General features: G+C 39.9%; 1 protein-coding gene across 1 annotated transcript in view; it reads right to left on the minus strand.

Moving 5' to 3' along the window:
- Window positions 1-3763: 3763 nt before the first annotated feature.
- The window catches only part of MTMR8 (myotubularin related protein 8), a 32473-nt gene continuing 18572 nt past the window's right edge, over window positions 3764-17664 (minus strand). Inside the window, exons 9-14 of the mRNA XM_090060206.1 lie at window positions 15290-15415; window positions 12979-13028; window positions 10916-11116; window positions 10358-10486; window positions 9290-9416; window positions 3764-8253 (exon numbers count right to left, since the gene is read on the minus strand). Coding sequence (XP_089916332.1) covers window positions 7963-8253; window positions 9290-9416; window positions 10358-10486; window positions 10916-11116; window positions 12979-13028; window positions 15290-15415 — 924 coding nt within the window. The 3' untranslated portion in view covers window positions 3764-7962. The remainder of the gene's footprint in view (window positions 8254-9289; window positions 9417-10357; window positions 10487-10915; window positions 11117-12978; window positions 13029-15289; window positions 15416-17664) is intronic.

The following is a 17664-nucleotide window of genomic DNA, read 5'->3' on the forward strand; positions in this document are numbered from 1 at the left end:
AGGCAACTAAAAAATTTAATTGATGCTGTCAGGAATATTTCAGATTACTGAAAGAATCACATTTTTAAAAACTGCCAAGGATTTAGAATCCCCACCTACCCATTCTGGAAAGAATTTGCACTTTCAAGTTCCACACAGTAGCTAGCAGATACCCACTGATCAGAAGCCCTGGTCAATGCACGTAGGCCTCAGGATCATGAGCTCCATTTATTTAGATGTTATTCTTCATTCAGTCAGCAAATGCAGTGATTGGATTGCATTGAAGCAGTGAACTTATTTTTGGTTCCCCAAAGTACCGTGCTCCAGTTTTGATGCTGATCACTGTATGTCTTTGGACAAGTTGCTTCATTTCTGTGCCTCAGTTTTGCCATCTGTAAAATGGGGATAAAAACACCCCAAACCCACCTAACTCGGCACCATTCCTAGAGGATTCATGGCTGGAAAGCAGGAAACAAGTGGTATGATTTATTTTACTCCACCTTATTCAGATCCAAATTTAATTGGGTTCAGATACAGCAAACAAGGGGCTGCCATCAATGAGGAAAACATACTCCCTTGTGAATGTTTGTTTGATAAGCAAAATTAACTGGACATTCCTGATCTGTTCATTTTTATCTGTTCCCAAGGGCCTTCCCTGCACTACTGGGCAACTGTCCAGTTAAAAGGCAAAGACCTACAAGAGGAGAGAACCATTTAAGAAATGTGATATAAAAAGTCCACTTTTTGCCTGCTGGTATGAGAGCATGAAGCAAAGGAGGGGAAGTGGGGATTTCAGGTCACAGATTCACAGAAGTTTAGGGTTGGAAGGGACCTCATGAGATCATTGAGTCCAGCTCCCTGTGGGCAGGAAAGATTGCTGGGGTCAAATAACGCCAGCAAGGTGTGCATCTAGTGTCCTTTTGAAGATCATGTTGATCACCCCTGCTGCAAAGGACTAAGCCCTTCTCACCCAAACAGTTACTTTATAAAGGCTGCTCCAACCAAGTAACTGTTGAGCCATCATCTCATCTACTAGCATTTTAAATAGTATCCAAGATCTAAGACTATACTTTGTAACAGTACTCAAAAGTTAACTGAACTGATATTTTTAGAATATTAATTCAATTCAGTCTCAAGGATATGTCTTGTATCCAAACTGCATTTCTCATAAGACGGAGAATATAAATTGCAGACTAGTATTTCAGCTTTAGAAAAAAAGTCAACTTGAAAGCCTACACTTAGGAAAAATCTATCTTTATATATGCTCCCATCTTCCCTCTTGCAGTTTTTCAGCAGCACTCGCTGCCTGCTACTGTTTATTTTCAAGCACCCACTACAAATTAGAGACGTTAACCCTTCTAAAGCACCATGCTGGTGTGGTTTCATCTGAACCTGCAAAAGTTTCCTCCCTCAAGTCATGTCACTAGATAGAACTGCAGAGATAAGGAAGTGTGGGGTTTGAGACATGCATGTGTGAGAAAACCCACAGACATGGTAAGGCTGTAGCAGAAAGCTACAGAAGCTTGTGCAAGGGTAACAGGGTATCTAGGAAACAATTCCTGTAATACAGAGCTCTGGCTTAGCTCAGCAAGATAAAAAACCATGTAGGAAACAAGCAAGTCTTGTGCTCCCACTGAACTTGCTGGCAGGGAGTGGATATAAAAGGGTTAAATGCCAAATTCCAAGTGCTTGATATAAACCGAGGGACCTTGAATTACTGAGTTCTTAACACCATTTCCTGCACATTTTATAGCAAACAAAGATTTTTCTTTGAAGAGGAAGGTAACATAACAGTAAAGGGGTTTTGCTTCTAATAAGGAGGAGGAAAGTACAGCAAAATAGTTCGGGTAGCAAAGTGACACATGTGGCAGCATTTATAAGATGTCAGGATGCCTCCAACTTGCATGGAACAATACGTACTTTGCAAATAGTTCCATGAATCCAAAGGGGCCATATTGCACAGGTAACCTTTGCAAGGTAACTGTTGGAAACAAAGCTGTTGTCATTCACCTGTCACCCTGAGATTTTTTAAATTTTAATCGGGGGTCTGATCTACCATTAATTCCCATCAGGGACACCCATCGCAAGCCTTCTCCTTAGAAATGCAAAGTATTTTATTTTCTGTAGGAAATAAAAATAAAATTTAATACGTACAAATGAAATGTCATGAGACAAACGCATTTACAGAAAATGGCACAGTGCTCCTATACACATGGTAAAAAATAACGCTTTCAGCAGTGCATTAGCTCAATTGTTTTACATGTACACAGTCCTGGCAGCAAATTTGAAAACATCAGAACAGGGGATTTAATCACTCATTTTCAAACAACTATCCATCAACAAGGTACAGTAACAACAAAAATGGCAAGTGACCTCCAAAGATAGCAGAAAACATTTAAAATTTTAAGCTGAACACTACACAATTTCAAAGACATTCCTACAAAGACTGACTCATGGATAGTTTAAGAAACTTTTCTGTGCTCACTTGAGAGGGTGTAATCCAGTGCTACAAATAATACAAATAGGACACTGAAGGGACACATATACATACATAAACACACAGGAATCAATGTTACACAAAGAGACAAGGGTCAAAACATTTCAGCCAGTTCTCTTTCTGCATTGCTTTTACAGTCTGAAGACAGCAGGATGCTTAAACATAATTTACTGAGTGCAACTGGCAGTAAGCTGGATACCATTAGTGCTAAAGATATACAGAAAACCAAGGATTTTAACATAGCCTGTTGTGAGAATCTGCTTATGTTAATCAAATGATGTATAAGAGCTTGTTTTAATTAAAGGCTAATTCATTCAGAATGGACGTTTCCCATAGGAACCCAAACACAGCATGTGCTGCGTGTTAACGGCGCAGAATGTAAACACGGATCCGCTTCCAGATTCATATTTGCATTTGTCACTTCCACGCAAAGATAATTCCCCAATGCAATGCAAGGTTGGGGTGGAGAAAAGGAATTATATAGCACACAGTTTGTATGATTTCTGTATGAAAATAACAGTATTATACAGTTAGTGTCAAACAATTAGGCTGGGGGGGAGGGGCCTAATCAACAGGTACTAACACTTCAGTGGAAGTTTTGTTCAGTGTCTGAATGTAAACTACAATAGTTACTCTGATCATCATATGAACTACCATGTTCCTTAAGAATTGCTTCTTGCAAGGTGCAGTGTCTCATCAGACATGGTCAGTACCTAACGACCTCCGCTTCAAGCAAAATTGGAGATGCTAGACACCTCAGAGGGGAGTGTATCTGTCTCTGTGGCCTAATGTCAGTTCAAATGCAAGAAGGTGTCTTAATTCAACAGATTCTAGTCTTGCAGTGTGTTCCCAGTGGAAAGCCATTAGACATGGAGGAAACCATGCACTCTGCACATTCTCAAGTTAGACCTCAACCCCTCCCCACCCCCCCAAATTTCTATGAAGTTACTAGCCATCTTTTTTCCTACCTCATTGAGGGTGGCCTAACAGTGAAACCAGAAAGTATCCTAACCACCATCTTCCTCCTAGGAAGATGCTTCATTTCAGCACTTTAAATGGATGGGTTTTCTTAAGAGCAGAAATGCCACATGGCTACAAAACACACATATAAAAGGTTTTTAATAAACAGTGTTTCCTTACCCTAAAAAAGGGCCAGTGGAAAACTACAGCAGCTATAAGCAAGTTAAACATTCCCCTTAACCCTCTCAAACAATAAAAAAGATACCACTGACTCTACTTTCACTGTGGAAAATAATTGCAAAGTGAAGCATAATTTAAAAATTCCGGCATTAGGAAGCTGATATTAAAAAATGAAAAAAAATAAAGCCATATAAACATCTCTTCCACTCCAACTTCTAACACAGTAGTTTCCTTATGAAATAAAATACATTTTACACAGATATGCACAAGCATTGTAACATTATACCAGTTTTGTAGGATGGGGAAAACAGATTATATTTGCAGCCATTAGCACTGCTAATTGAAGACAAAAAAAATTTCAGAAGAGAAAACAGACAGATGTTTGTACAAATAAAAAATCTGTCTACATTAACATGTCATTTCCACCTAGTTATGAAAATCAAAATGGAAAGTAACCTGTCACATAGACTGTACTCCTGACTTAACAACATTCAGGTCACTGACTAGGGGAAACTGAAAGTTAAAGTAAATCTTCTCCTAGAAGATGGTGGTATAAGACAATTGCTCAGTAACAGTTTTTAGATTTCCTTCTGTTATTACTGGCTGAATACTCAAATTGTTCACCACTATCAGCAGGCAGGACATTATACTATAAACTGAACATATATTTGTACAGTCTGGCAGAAAAACACAGCAGGAAGCCAATCCTAGTTGATCAGAATCTGGATGACATGCCTCACTGCTTTGATCTGCTTTTTGTTTTTGGTCTTGAAACACAGAAAATCCTCTCCTCCTCAAAAATGAGCAGCATCTAATGAGTTGGTCTTTTGATAGCAAAAACTGCAGAGTTCCCTTAGAAGTTTTTGGACTCCTTCTCAGGCCTGCTTATTTAACAGACCAACACAAAATGAGGTCTGAAACATACTGCAGCTGTGCACACTTACACAACCTAAAGGATTTAAAGTGGCAGCTTTAGCTGTTGTCTTGGACCCTTTTTTCCCTAGCTTTTATATTTCAGTGTTTACAGCCATGCATGGTTTTATTACTGAAGTCAAAAGCAACAAGATTACTGAATGTCCAGCACAACTGTCAGCACTCAGAGTAATCCTTCCAGGCCTGCATGCCAGGAAAGATTCAAGAATACAATGGATTTGCGGAGATGTCCGAGTGTTGTATCAGTCTATGAACAGGAAAGTTATCATATATTTTTTAAAACAAATCTACTGGTGATTTCAAAGACAAGGTAACATTTTCAAAGACAAGGTAACATTATTGGTATAAACATTTTGCAAACTATTCTTATATAAATATTAACAGCAAGTCTAAATCCATCAGTAGTGAGTGAAAATTAAAGACTGTACGTAGTTCTCCTTAAAGATCACATACAAGAACGAGAACGAGAAAGTTCAAAATGACTGGTCCTGAAAAGTGCCTTAACTGGCCTCCTTTTCAATGTAAAGTTCTTGATGTCAAAATGACCTGCACAGAGTCTAGTACACAAAGTAACACTGGGGTTTACTTGCTCCTCAAATAGCAAAAAGTGCGTGTGTGAAACTTCTGGGTGCAGCAAGAGCAGGGAAAGAATTTCTCCCCACACCACACTTTTCCAGGGAAATCTAAAGATATATTCAAGCCTTATATGAACTCAGACCAATGAATTATAATTGAAGGTGTGGTCCCTTGTATGTCTGGTAATTTATGACGATGTGGCCAGAATGAGGAAGAAAAGGCTTGTAGACAAATTTAGTTATTTTAGGAGTTTGACAGAGCTCTTTCTTTTCTCTTTAATGACAGATGGAGTTAAGAATGGATTTGCAACTCTTGAGATCCAGGATCCCTTTCTATAACTGTAATGAATTTAGATGTATACATTATACAGAGCCATTAACCTAAAACTGTAACATTAAATACACAATCATTTGAACGGCACAGAATTTTTTGATGTACCACAACTTAAGTAACAACACTACTTTCTCTCCATAACAGATCCTTTCACTATTAGTAGCTGTATTTGATGCACGTATTAAACATATTTAGATATTATTCAGATACTAAGCAGTTATCTCCCTCTTATATCCTGAATAGAAATAAATTTATGTTTAAAAGTCTATATTAAAAAATAAAAAATCCCAGCAAAAACCCCGTTTGCTTAAAAAGTTTAAAAATCCACTAACATAAAGACAGGCTTGTCTTCTGATTGCTAGAAAGCCAACTATATTATCCCTTCTCCAACATCCATCTTTGTAGCTCAGATGCTTCAATCCCTTTAATGAGAGAATATTTTTCTACCTTAAGTGGAAGTCAGATACTCAAAAAGAGCATTATCAGCATAAAACCAGAGTGAGGCAACTTCTCAATATTTTTGTTGTTTAACTAGTCCCCTTTCCTTCCCTCTGCCCTCCCTTCAGTGCTCAGCTTGAACACTGAAACCATCTTAGTCAAGCTTATGCGCAAAAGAACGAGGACTGTTCATTCTGTTTTACAATACTGCAGTGGAACTCTTTTTTAAAGAAAACCTGAAACCATTTCTATCTGTTTTTATTAGATTTTGTAAAATTCTAAAAAAAAACGGGTTTTAAGATCAGAGGACACTATCTAATAGAAACCCAAACATCTGAACCAGTGAAAGCAGAAAAGTGGACAAGGCATTCTTAGTACAGGGTAAGCATGTCTATATAGGGAAATCTCGCAGAATATCCCACCTGAGAAATAGCTGCTCCAGGCTTTTTCCTCTGAGGAGCCAAGCAGAAAGTTCTCTTCCAATAAAATCTACTTATTTCAAGCCCTTTCTTTTTCCCATTTTTTTTCAAAATTCAAGTGAGATTCAAGGAACACAAGTAATGCGGCAAACAGCACAGTGAGTCCATATCTCAACCTAGAAGCCCAATGCTAGAGATCTGTTGTTCATTTCCATGCAATTTTCAATGACCCAAGGCAAAAAGCTCCTTAAAATTCTGTCAGCTTGAACACAATGCACTAAAATGAGCCATTAAGAACTAGCACAAACGTCTTAACTCTGGCTTCGTCAGATCAGAAACTGTCACATACATATTTGTGTAGTAAGAGCATGATCCTGAAAGAGCATACAATTTCAGGCTGAGCACCTACTTCTCTTACTGAAACTAACAGAACGTTTTTGAAAGGAGGGAAAAATGAGTTTGCCTGTCATGACCTGAAAGAAAAGCCAGTGTCAAATGGATCTGCAGGAATGTTTTAAGATTCAGGGCAACAGACATAAAACATTCTCTACTGTCACTCAAGATGTGATGTGAAGCAATCATTTTAGCTTTCAATTTTAAGCAAAATATATTGCATTTACTATCATCGTTTCACTTATGGTTTGAGAATGTCTTTAAATCTTAAAATTAAATGCGGCTAAGTCAACCTCTTTCTCCATTAACCTTTCTAGGCAAAATAAAAACTGAAGAGGAAGCTCCTGTATAAATTTAAATTATTTCCTTTCTTTTTGGTTTCTTACTCCTACGATTTGAGTAGGAAAAAGTATATTAAATGCATGTTCTATAGACTCCTTGGGACTTACCACCATCTGATCACTCAAAAACACTAGCTAGAAAATAGAGAAATAAGTAGTCTTGGAAGGTTTCAGCCATAAGACTGACACCTCACACAACCATTTGAGTTCTTGGGCAAGTGGACAGCAACGAGAGATACAAAAGCCAGTCAGTATTTTTAAAACTACAGAGGACACCAAATACTACTGATACACATTGCAGGAATAAAACATTATGACATTGCCACAGTTGGACATTAAGATGGTCTCCACATAAAAGGCACAGCTCCTTACAAATGTGCATAGGGAACAAAAAATAACCAGCCTCTGCAGCAGGGTGGGATTCCATGCAGAGCATCTTTGAAGAGCTAAGAGCTTACTCAGGTTTGAGGATGAACCAAAATGGCATTTACAGCCTTTCACTTCCATTTAACAACAGATTTTGTCTCTCCAGCTCTAGTTACAGTTTGGTTTTTAACTCTCCATATCAAAATGACCAAAAGCGTCTTTTAAACTCTGAAATAGGAGCAATGGAAGGTCATCTCTAAGAGTGGGAGAGGGGGCCATATTTCCACTGAAAAATGAGGTTCACCATGTAAATTGAGATAGCTTTCTTGCCTTTGGGGCAGCTCGGCATGCACATTTATAGACTAACCTGTGCTAATGCAGCCAAGCTGAAGGCAAAATCTCTTTTCTAGGCCACTCACACAACTCACAAACAGCCCCTCCAAACATACACATTCACATTTAACTGTAAATGGCTGAGAAGGCTAAATTCCCAGTAGGGCACAGATCTTGCAGGCTTTACTCCCATGGTTCATGCTACTAGAGCTGATCACTGGGGCTGCAGGTTCTCCTCAGTTTCCAAATCTATAACGCCAGCAGTGTTACTGAGGCCAGAAAGGTCCTGGTGATGAGCAAGATTCTCTTTGTTCTTTTGGTCCACCTGGGACGTGACATCGAGTTCCCCAACTGTGGTACCATTGGTCAATAGAGCTGGTGGTTCACCTTCATAATCCTGGGGAGTATTGAGCATTGGTGTTTTTGAAGATTCAACTGTAACATTCACAATTTTAGATAAGGAGCACGCTTCATTTGGCAAGGGACCATCTAAGAATGGCAGCTTCTGTAGCAAGAGAAAGGAATCAGAGAAGATGATGAACAAAAAGATAAGGCCCCCTAATGATAAGGTCCTGGTATAAATGCCCTGGTGCTCATTATCCATCTCAACCACTTTTCAAGCACTACATCTTCTTGGTCAATGCCTCTGTGGCCATACTGTACTCTAGTATCTTGAGCACAGCACTGCATAATCTGCACCCAACATTTATAAACAAATATCAGTAACTTTTCCTCTTAAAAATGTGTTTAGAGAAACAAAGCTCCAATTTCCAGAGTTCAGGCCACACTAGCAAAAGACTTAATAGTCCTTTTCACCAGTCTATTTTTAGATGCCCAGCTGTAGTTATACGAAAATAAATCATAACTAGAAACTTGTCCAATTGCAATGAAAATCCACAACTGCTCTTTTTGAGAGATGGGAGAGAAAAGGAGAAACTACAATTCTTAAAAGCCAAACAACAGCTCTACCCTTTAAGTTGTGCTATAGGTCTTTCTCCCCAACTCTGGGGAAGTTGATTAAATTACAAACATTTTACACTGAAAATTTTCTTTTCAGCACTACTGTTTGGAAGAGATCAATTAGCTACCCTTGAGTTGCAAATACTATGTACTCATTTAAAGTATGAGTATTAACAATTCGGGCTTCCCCCATATAGTCTCACCAACCTACATCAACTCTGTTGTTAAACAGGAGCCTCTGGACAACATAGGCTCACCCCAACCCAGTCTGTAATACTCATGTACTCTTTTGCCCCTGCACTAAGACGTAGTCTTTCTAACAGCTCTCAGGGAACCAAATATATGACAAAGTAAACTAATTACCCAAATATTAGAGCTGTGTGAATAACTGTTCTTTGGCACAGTGTTTATGTGAGAAAAATGTAAATATTTTGGGTCAATCTCATAATAGGGAGAGGGAGAATTCAGTTTTCTTCCTGAAGCAACTCCTCTTCTCAAGATTCTCCTTTCTATCTTAGGAACATTTACTGAGACATCATGGCTTTTTTCTTTTCTTTTTTGTTATCACCTGCAGAACTTACATTTTCCAGCTCTGTTGCATTGTCTTCCAGTTTCATCTTCTGGCTCATGCAACTGAGGAGGTGGTCTAACACAGATTGCTTTGGATGCATCCCTTTGTCAAAGCGGTTATACATGCCACACCAGAACCTCAAGAACAAGAGAAAGAAAATTAGAAGACCTGCTGGACAGGATAAAAACAAACAAACAAGATTCAATATATTCTTCAAACGAAAAGATTTTCAACTAGTTAAAGCTCCAGATTGAAGAAGTCCACAACTGAGGTTTTATAAAATGTTTTAGTAACAGACAGGTTTCCATTAAATTTAAGAATTTGGTGAAAAATCAAGGATTTAAATATTCCTGCCCTGTGCCAAATATGGCCCAGATGAAACCAGTAACATTTGTTCTTCAGCTGATTTTTACTGTGAGCTCTTGCAATTTCACTTAATCTGCAAGCCTTATATTTTCCTGCCTGTACCCTCTGTGTAACGCTTAAAAACACATTTTTCATCCATAGATCTCAAACACTATTAAGCACTTGTGACTGATAAACCTAAAATGAAATACACTAGTCCAACTGAAGCACCCTAAGAAAGCAAATACAAAACAATATAAGGGTAAGTCCACTAGACGCAACAATTATTTCAACTCTAACTGCTACCACTGCATGCTCATAAGCATCAATGCCACTCATAAATGCACACATTAGTCTAGCTTCAGATATGCATACCCCCAATTTAAAAGGGTGGGGGAGAGGGAGGAGGGAGCATTATATTTAACAATTACTTCTCTCTCTAGTATTATTGTCAAACTTGGCGTGACAAGGAATTTGGGGGAGGCAATTTGCATATTTTAATTCCCATTTTTCAATAACACTAAGAAGCTTGATTGCGAACAAATAGTTTTAAAACAATGCTTGTACTGATTTCATATCTATCCATCAATCCTTAGCTTCACGTAACAGTTGAGGCATGAGGTACTTATTGGTAAAAAGCATCTCAAACAGGATAAAGGGCATATGAGGGAGATGCCCATTTCCACACCCATACAAGAATGGTCCCTGATTCTTCCCTCCTCCAGTTACTTACTGGAAACTGAAAGGTAGCGTATTTGGCTGAAGCTCTTTGTAAACTGTAAATCCCTTATAGAGAGGATTCCTGAACTCTTGCTTCTTCTGTAAGAGGTATGGCCACAGAGAATGGGTCTTCTCAAAGATTCTGTCAATTAGAAAAATCACTTAAAAAGTTAAATAGTGTAGCAGCATAATTCTAAATTACCCTATGCAAGAGTCTCTTAGGACTGGGTAAGAGAGCTATCTATTTCCAAAGTTCCTTTCATTAACTTTACAAACAAATAATAGTCCAGTCCCCAGGGAGTCTATAATTTAGAAAAAGTAAAATCTAAAACTGACAACTTCAAATCCTAAACAGATGCTCTTTTAAAACATGAGAATTTCGGAGACACTTTCCTCCTACGTTTGAGAATATTTCCTTGTTTTCTTGTGCATGCATGTACATCTTTTTTTACAGTGCAAAATACATGAGATAAAGAGAATGCTTCCCTCAACCTGTAGTTATCTTTCCAATTCAGTTTTAAGACAGCATGAAGAGGCCTACAGACCGTTGCTCCATAAACTGCTAACTCACTTCAGATCCTCACGCTCCTTATGACAGGTCCCAAGAAAGTTGCCAAACTGGCAGGAGTAGACGTGGTCGTGGATTTCAAGAAGGAAACGCTCATTAAATTCAAATGCACAGGGAAACTGTTGCATGAGTTGCCAGACACATTCAATGAACTGAGTGAAAACAGGGGATACTTCTTTGGGGTCACCATCCAGATGGCCACACCTGAAAAGAGAAAGAAAGCTACCAGGCTGCATCCTACAAGCAGTCAGCAAAAACAGCAATACCATCACCACCATTAATAATAAATAATAACAATTTTTAAAAACTATCGAATGATTTTAAGGTATACTGCTCTGCTTTTTGTCATAACCAAAAGACAATTCTACAGATAGTAAAAATAGTTATTTACCCTATAGGAACTGTGGTTCCTCAAGACATATTGCTCATATTGATCAAATCTTAGCACAAATCCTATGTGAATAGTACTTTTGGCCAGCTGGGCCTGTTAGGGCAGCATCAAAGTCCCACATGCCTTAATACCCTCTTCACCCTACATCCAGGCATAAAAGGGTGGAACAAACCATTCCTTGACAAAACTAAATTCCAGAGGAAAAAGAATATATAGCAGAAAGGAAGGGAAGTAGGTCATGAAATCCAGGAGACCACTACATCCCAGTTACTGTGAAATAAACTATTCTTTGTTCTCGTGACTGTACAAATATACATCCCTCACAAGCAGTTGAATACTTGCTTGGAAGTGAGCAACAGGCAACCTATCTAAGTAACTGCAGGACAAATCTACCAACATAGATATCTGATACAGATGCTTTCACTAAGCCAGAAAGTCTTGTAAGTGGATGAATTTAGCTTTAAAGCTACTCTATAAAAAAATTCAAGTGTGAAGTCAGTCAAACCTTCTGTTGCCTGACAATTTGTGGTAATGTGGGGAGGGGAGGGGAGAGGAAGAAGCAGGAAAAACCTGAAAAAAAACACCGGGGAGGAGGGAAATCTGGTGTTTGCAAAGTAACACTACTTTAAAATCCACACAAACAAAATAAAACTGTGACTTTGCAGACTTGCTCAGAGTACCTGAATTGCTCAGTACTATTTTTTCCTTAAGTAAAAGGAAAGCAACAAGGTTCCTTAAAAGAAAAAGCTGATCCAGAAGACACAATCCCAGCCAACACACCTGCCATTTCAACTACACTGCAAGGCAGATTGGTTTTGCTCCCGTACACACGATGGACAAATTACAAGGGAGAGATTAACCTTCCTTGGAAGTACTAGGCACAGACCACTACTAGAAAAACTATTTCCGTAGGCAGTGGTGAAAAGTCAGTCTTTCATAAGAGCTTAGCAAAGTTTCGAACAGCTTTTCCTTTACATTGGGAAAAACACATTTACCTTTTTGGCCTTCAAGGCAAAAAAAAAAGGGTGAAAATGGTCCTTTCTGAAGCAGAAATAATGACTTTAGAATTAGGTCGTTTGAGCTAAAGTTCACCCTTGGATCACTTTGAAGAAAACATTATGAGGATCGCTACATGGGTTTTATTTCCAGGGTGTGGTTTCTAAGAAAAAAGGTTGACTGATTTCAAGTATAAATAGGAGTTATTTGCACAGTTATCATCAGGAAATAAAATTCAACTCAGTACAGAGCACCAGTTCGCCACCATTTACTATTATAAAACAGCTTGGACCATTTCCTCCTATCATTAGTTTGGTTCCAGTAAGCCTCTGTGTTCTGCATTTGTTAAGAAAACACCAATTTGACTTCCATTCCATAAATGTACCAAAAATGTTATTCTCTCTACTTGATGATCCTTATGCTCTGAGCATAGTTTGTTTAATACTTATCTTACAGGCTGAAATGAATGTTTTACACATTGTAAATACTTTGAAAACATTTGTTAGGGTTTTTTCTTAACTCCTATCAGTATACAAGGCAAACAGTTCTGCATACAACAGGCAAAACATCTGCTTAAAACCTTAATATTTCATACTTAATATCACTCTAAACACATGAAAGCTACAATCTGCCTTCAAACCTTCTCCTTATTAGTAACCAAAATGTCATCTGCTTTTACCTGTGTGAGAACTTATGGCCCACTGTAATCCAATCCTTTTCTATTAGAACCTTCCGTTCAGAGAAAGAAAGCAAAAGAAAATAATTAAATTGCTTGGAAAAAATGAAACGCATTACATTAACAATCTCATAGTTTACATTGGTAGGTATTATCTGTCATGCACTGCCTATTTATTAGCTATTTGATTTATGGGTTGGGAGTAATTCACCAACAGTATTAGACTTCCATGGGGATACAAATTTATTCCAAATTGGATTAGCATTTCTTTAAGATCCTTTGTTCCATCATACTGAGTGCTTTTGCTCTATTAATTGTGATAAGCATATTACAGACCCATAATACCCAAACAAACCTATTCAAGACCCAAGCAGCCTCAACATTTTTCTCTTGAGATATATGCTGAAAGCATCCATTTATTCTGCAACACAACTGCTTCCATTAGAAAAGACAGAGTAGTAAATCATAACTGAGAATTATAAAAAGAAAATAACTGAACACTCTTTACATGTTATTTTGTATCACATGGCACAGGTTGCGCATATTTTTCATTAACATTAAAAATGCTGGATGGGTTCTGTCTATGTTTACTTAAAATAAAAATATCTGGATTGATTAAAGCTGCATTAAATCTGGGAACATGTCTGGGAGCAGTATTTTCCTTCACAAGTAATTATGTAATGAGATGCTGAATAAACAAATCTGTGCTTTAATCTTGATCAATTATCACAGCTCTAAAAGGCATCTTTTTTAGAATATATTCAGTAGTGTATCTGCAGGGCTGCAAATAGGGCAGCAGCCCCAGGGTGGAGGCAGGTCAGGGGGGATGGCATCTTTGACAGGTTATCAAATGCCCCCCAAACCCACCAGGCATCTTTGCTACTATCAGAATAGCTCTGCTCTGCCTAGCCATTAGGAGGCAGGTAGGTGCAGCCCCTCACCCAGGAGTGAATTTGGGGGCAAGTGGAATGACACCCATCCCACTTCCTGGGGAACCTTTGCCACAACAGGCACAGTCCTGCACCCAGTGGCATACCTGGTTAGGAAAGGTGAGTAAACAGGGCACCCAAGGACTACTTCAGCTGCTGTGCAGTCTGCACCCCACTGCCAGCAGCCAAAGACCACACTGCTACTGCAGTAGCAAATGCCATATCAGAGCATAGATAAGGGACAGATAAGACTCTGTCCTCTTCTACAGTGGTCTGCATAATCTTTACCCCACTCCCTACACCTGCCTTGGGCACTGAAGGAGCTTGCTACACCTCTGAACATATGGTAAAGTGAGCCCAGAGGTCACCAATCATCCGGGGATTTAAAGAACAAGAGAAAGAACATGTGTTATTTGGCAGTTAAGCAAGCTCTATTGCTCACTTTAATATTTTGTGAGGTTTAGGGTTTTTGTTAAACTCATCTAATTCTGATCACTGTCTTAAGATTTGCAAGGTATTTTGTCTTCTTAACAAAAGAATACAAAATATTTCAGTATATTTGCTTCCAATATGATCACATCTCATTGTTTGTCACTGCAACACTTGTCATGCCCCATACATCAAGCAAGCCATTGTTGATTCTCAGGTTGCAACAGAATGTTAAGGGTTAAAAAGAATACCATAGCAGAATCCAGCTCTGTATAAAACCAGCAGACCAACAGCAGCAAACACACTAGCATGGTGAGTGGTAGCTGTGTTTTGAGTTTAAATTTCCCTTAAAGGGCCAAAAACAGTGGCTTCCCTACAGGGCTCCTAATAGGAAGCAGCAACATGTAGCCAACTATGCAAAGCTATATTTTGACAGTGAACACTTAGTACAAAAAAGCAACTCATTTCTTTAAAAGAAAATGGATAATTCACCCAGGTGCAGAGTGTTAAAACAGGGCTTTAGTGATGCACAAGACTTATGCTGGCCCACTGCACAGAAATAAATGTCACCCAATATGAACTTCTACAGACAAGATAATTTGCTACACAGTAGGTTTTAAAAACAAGCTCCCTCCCCATCCTCTTGATAAGCCTTTGTCATGTTCACACCCTATACCTGCAAGCAGCTTGCTGAGATGGCTCATTAGAGGATAAACATGAATACAGAGACTTGGGAATTACAAATCATGTACTAGCTGTTGTGCCAATGCTGTTCAGAGTGATTATAACTTTACAGGAAAACAACTCCATGTCTATAGGTCATTGAGTCCGTTAAAGTCAGTTGCTAGAAGCAGTACAAAATGTTTAATTAGAGTTTATTTACATTCCAAACAACTTCAAGAATGAGTTGTCAGAGTTGATTTTATTTTTAAAATGTGGAACACTACTGTTCTTACCATGAATCCTTTACATGTCCTATAAAATGGGTCCAAAAAGAGGCTGGCCAGTGAGCAGACCTGAGCTGTGCGATCCCATCCATCAGAGCAGTGCACTAGGACGCTGGCTTTCTCATCTTTCACAGCCTGCAAAGAGAATAAAACAGAACACAACTTGGCAACTTGCTACTCTTGTTATTGAAGCTAAAGACAGTCCTTACATCTCTGTCTACTATTCATTTATGAAAGTTGCCTAAAATCCAAGGGTAAGAAGGTCACTTGATGTCTGGATTGCAGCAAAGCAACATACCTGGGCATGAAGCCACCAGCCCTTTGGAAATTGTAACTAGTACAGAACACTGTAGCATGCCTCTTCAGCAACCTGGGCTGTCAAGTGCCTAAGATTTATTGTCTGCTCTCTACCCTGGCATCACTGAACAGACTTCCAAGTCTCAGTCCTCTTCTTGGAGGTGCTCCTTCTGAGCCCAGAATACCTCAATGATCACCTACAGCTTGAGAATGAATACCACAGCCAACTCGATTACTTTAGGTGCAACGGACATTTATACTGCAAGGGTGAAGTCTGTCTGTGCAGGAGGTAGCTTTCTTGGGAGGCCAGCCTGAGACTGTGGAACTAACTCACAAAAGCTAAAGGCGCTCATAGGATTTGGAACAATCTGAAGATGCAGTTAAAACAGAATCTTACTTATACAATTCCTTACCCCACCATGCAACATAGTAGTCACATCACTTAATAATATACTGGAAGGAGCTACATTAGACAAGTCCAAGAACTTATATTGAATAGAACAGGACAGAACTAGAGGGAGCATGCTAACAATGTAGCATATAGATAGCAATAAAGTGATCATTAATTTTCAGACAACCAGGCCTGAACAAGCAAGAAAGGACAGAAGCTGTGGCACAAGGCTGGAGGGTTTTAATATCCCTTCCTCTATTCCTAGATTTATAACTTATTGTATTTACTCAAATAAGACAACCCCCATAATTAGATTCTACATTTGGAAAATGTATAAGTTTCTCATAATTTTACAGGCATAAAATCTAAGTATTCGAGGGATGTCTTGAATCCTCCCCTCCCCCTTCCGCACTGCTACAGCAAGGAAAGCAGTGGCTGGCTTGGAGACTGGGGGGAGGTGGTTCAGGTGGCCCCCTTGCCTTCTGCCCTGCCCACTTCTTCCCCCGGCCACCTGCACCCCCCACAGCCTCTGCCCCCTGCTCCAAACTCCCCCCAGTCTCTGCTCCTTCACATCAGTGTCATTACAGCTGACTGGCCAGGCAGACAATGCAGCAGTCTCAGCACTACTGATTGGCTAGGCAGGGAAAGGCATTTCCATGTGTTCTGTGCTGAAGAGAGACCCCAGCCAGAGCTGAGCTGCCCCTGACAGTAGGGGTGGGGTGTAAAGCAGCTGCAGAGGGGAATTGGGGGAAAGAGGGGCTCAACGCCAGTCAGACCAGCAGCAGCTACCTGCTCCCCTCTCCACTTTGCATTCAAATATAAGACTACAGTGCTTTTTCCCCATGCTGTTTAAGGGGGAACACTCTTGTCTTACATTCAAGTAAATAGTGTATTTTTGCAAAAGACATAGCAGGCTCATTAGAGAACAAATAAGATATGTTCCTCACTTGAAAGGGTTTTCAGAGCAAAATATACAATTCTGGGGTAATAAACTGGGAGTAGTGGATGAGCATAGGTTTTATTCATGCAAATCCTCTGCATGGGCAGAAACTAGGGGTGGCCCGATAAAGATTTTCTTGGCTGATACAGATAGTCAATTATTAACCAGTCATATTGGCTGATACCAATCCAATAGCCAATTTACAAGAATGCAGCCAGGTAGCTTGGAAAGCAGCGTCCTGCCAGTAAGTCTGTAGGGGAGAAGGGGCATGGGGGGATTAGATTCGTGAGGGAGAGAATGGGGCAGGGGCAAGCGCTGCCTAGCTAGGGTGGTGAATGAGACCCCGGGGCCGGGAGCAGGACAGAGCTGTGGGCAGCTCATCCAGGGGGCGTGGGACAGGGTGTAGAGGGAGAGGATGGGTCCCCACCGCTGCATGTACCCACGGGGAATGTATGCAGGACATTTGCACCCCTCAGATTTGTGCACAAGGTATGCAGGCTGTTTACTGCATGCTCAGGGCCAGGGGCAGCACCAGCCTCTTCCTGGGGTGGGGGGGCCAGGCTGCAGCTGGGCTCGGAACAAGTGGTGGTGGAAGCAGCGCTGGGAGGGGTGCCTACAAGGAATTTTGGGGTGCCTATAGCCTTCCAACCTCCCCCCCCCAACACCACCCCTGCTGCCTTTCCCTTGGGAGCCCCCCCAGCTGACTGCATGCCCCCTGCCCACCCTGCAGTGTGGGGCTCCTGAGGATAAGACAGC

Source organism: Crocodylus siamensis, chromosome 8 (assembly GCF_052110815.1).
Source record: "Crocodylus siamensis isolate JL-2025a chromosome 8, ASM5211081v1, whole genome shotgun sequence".
Taxonomy (NCBI): domain Eukaryota; kingdom Metazoa; phylum Chordata; order Crocodylia; family Crocodylidae; genus Crocodylus; species Crocodylus siamensis.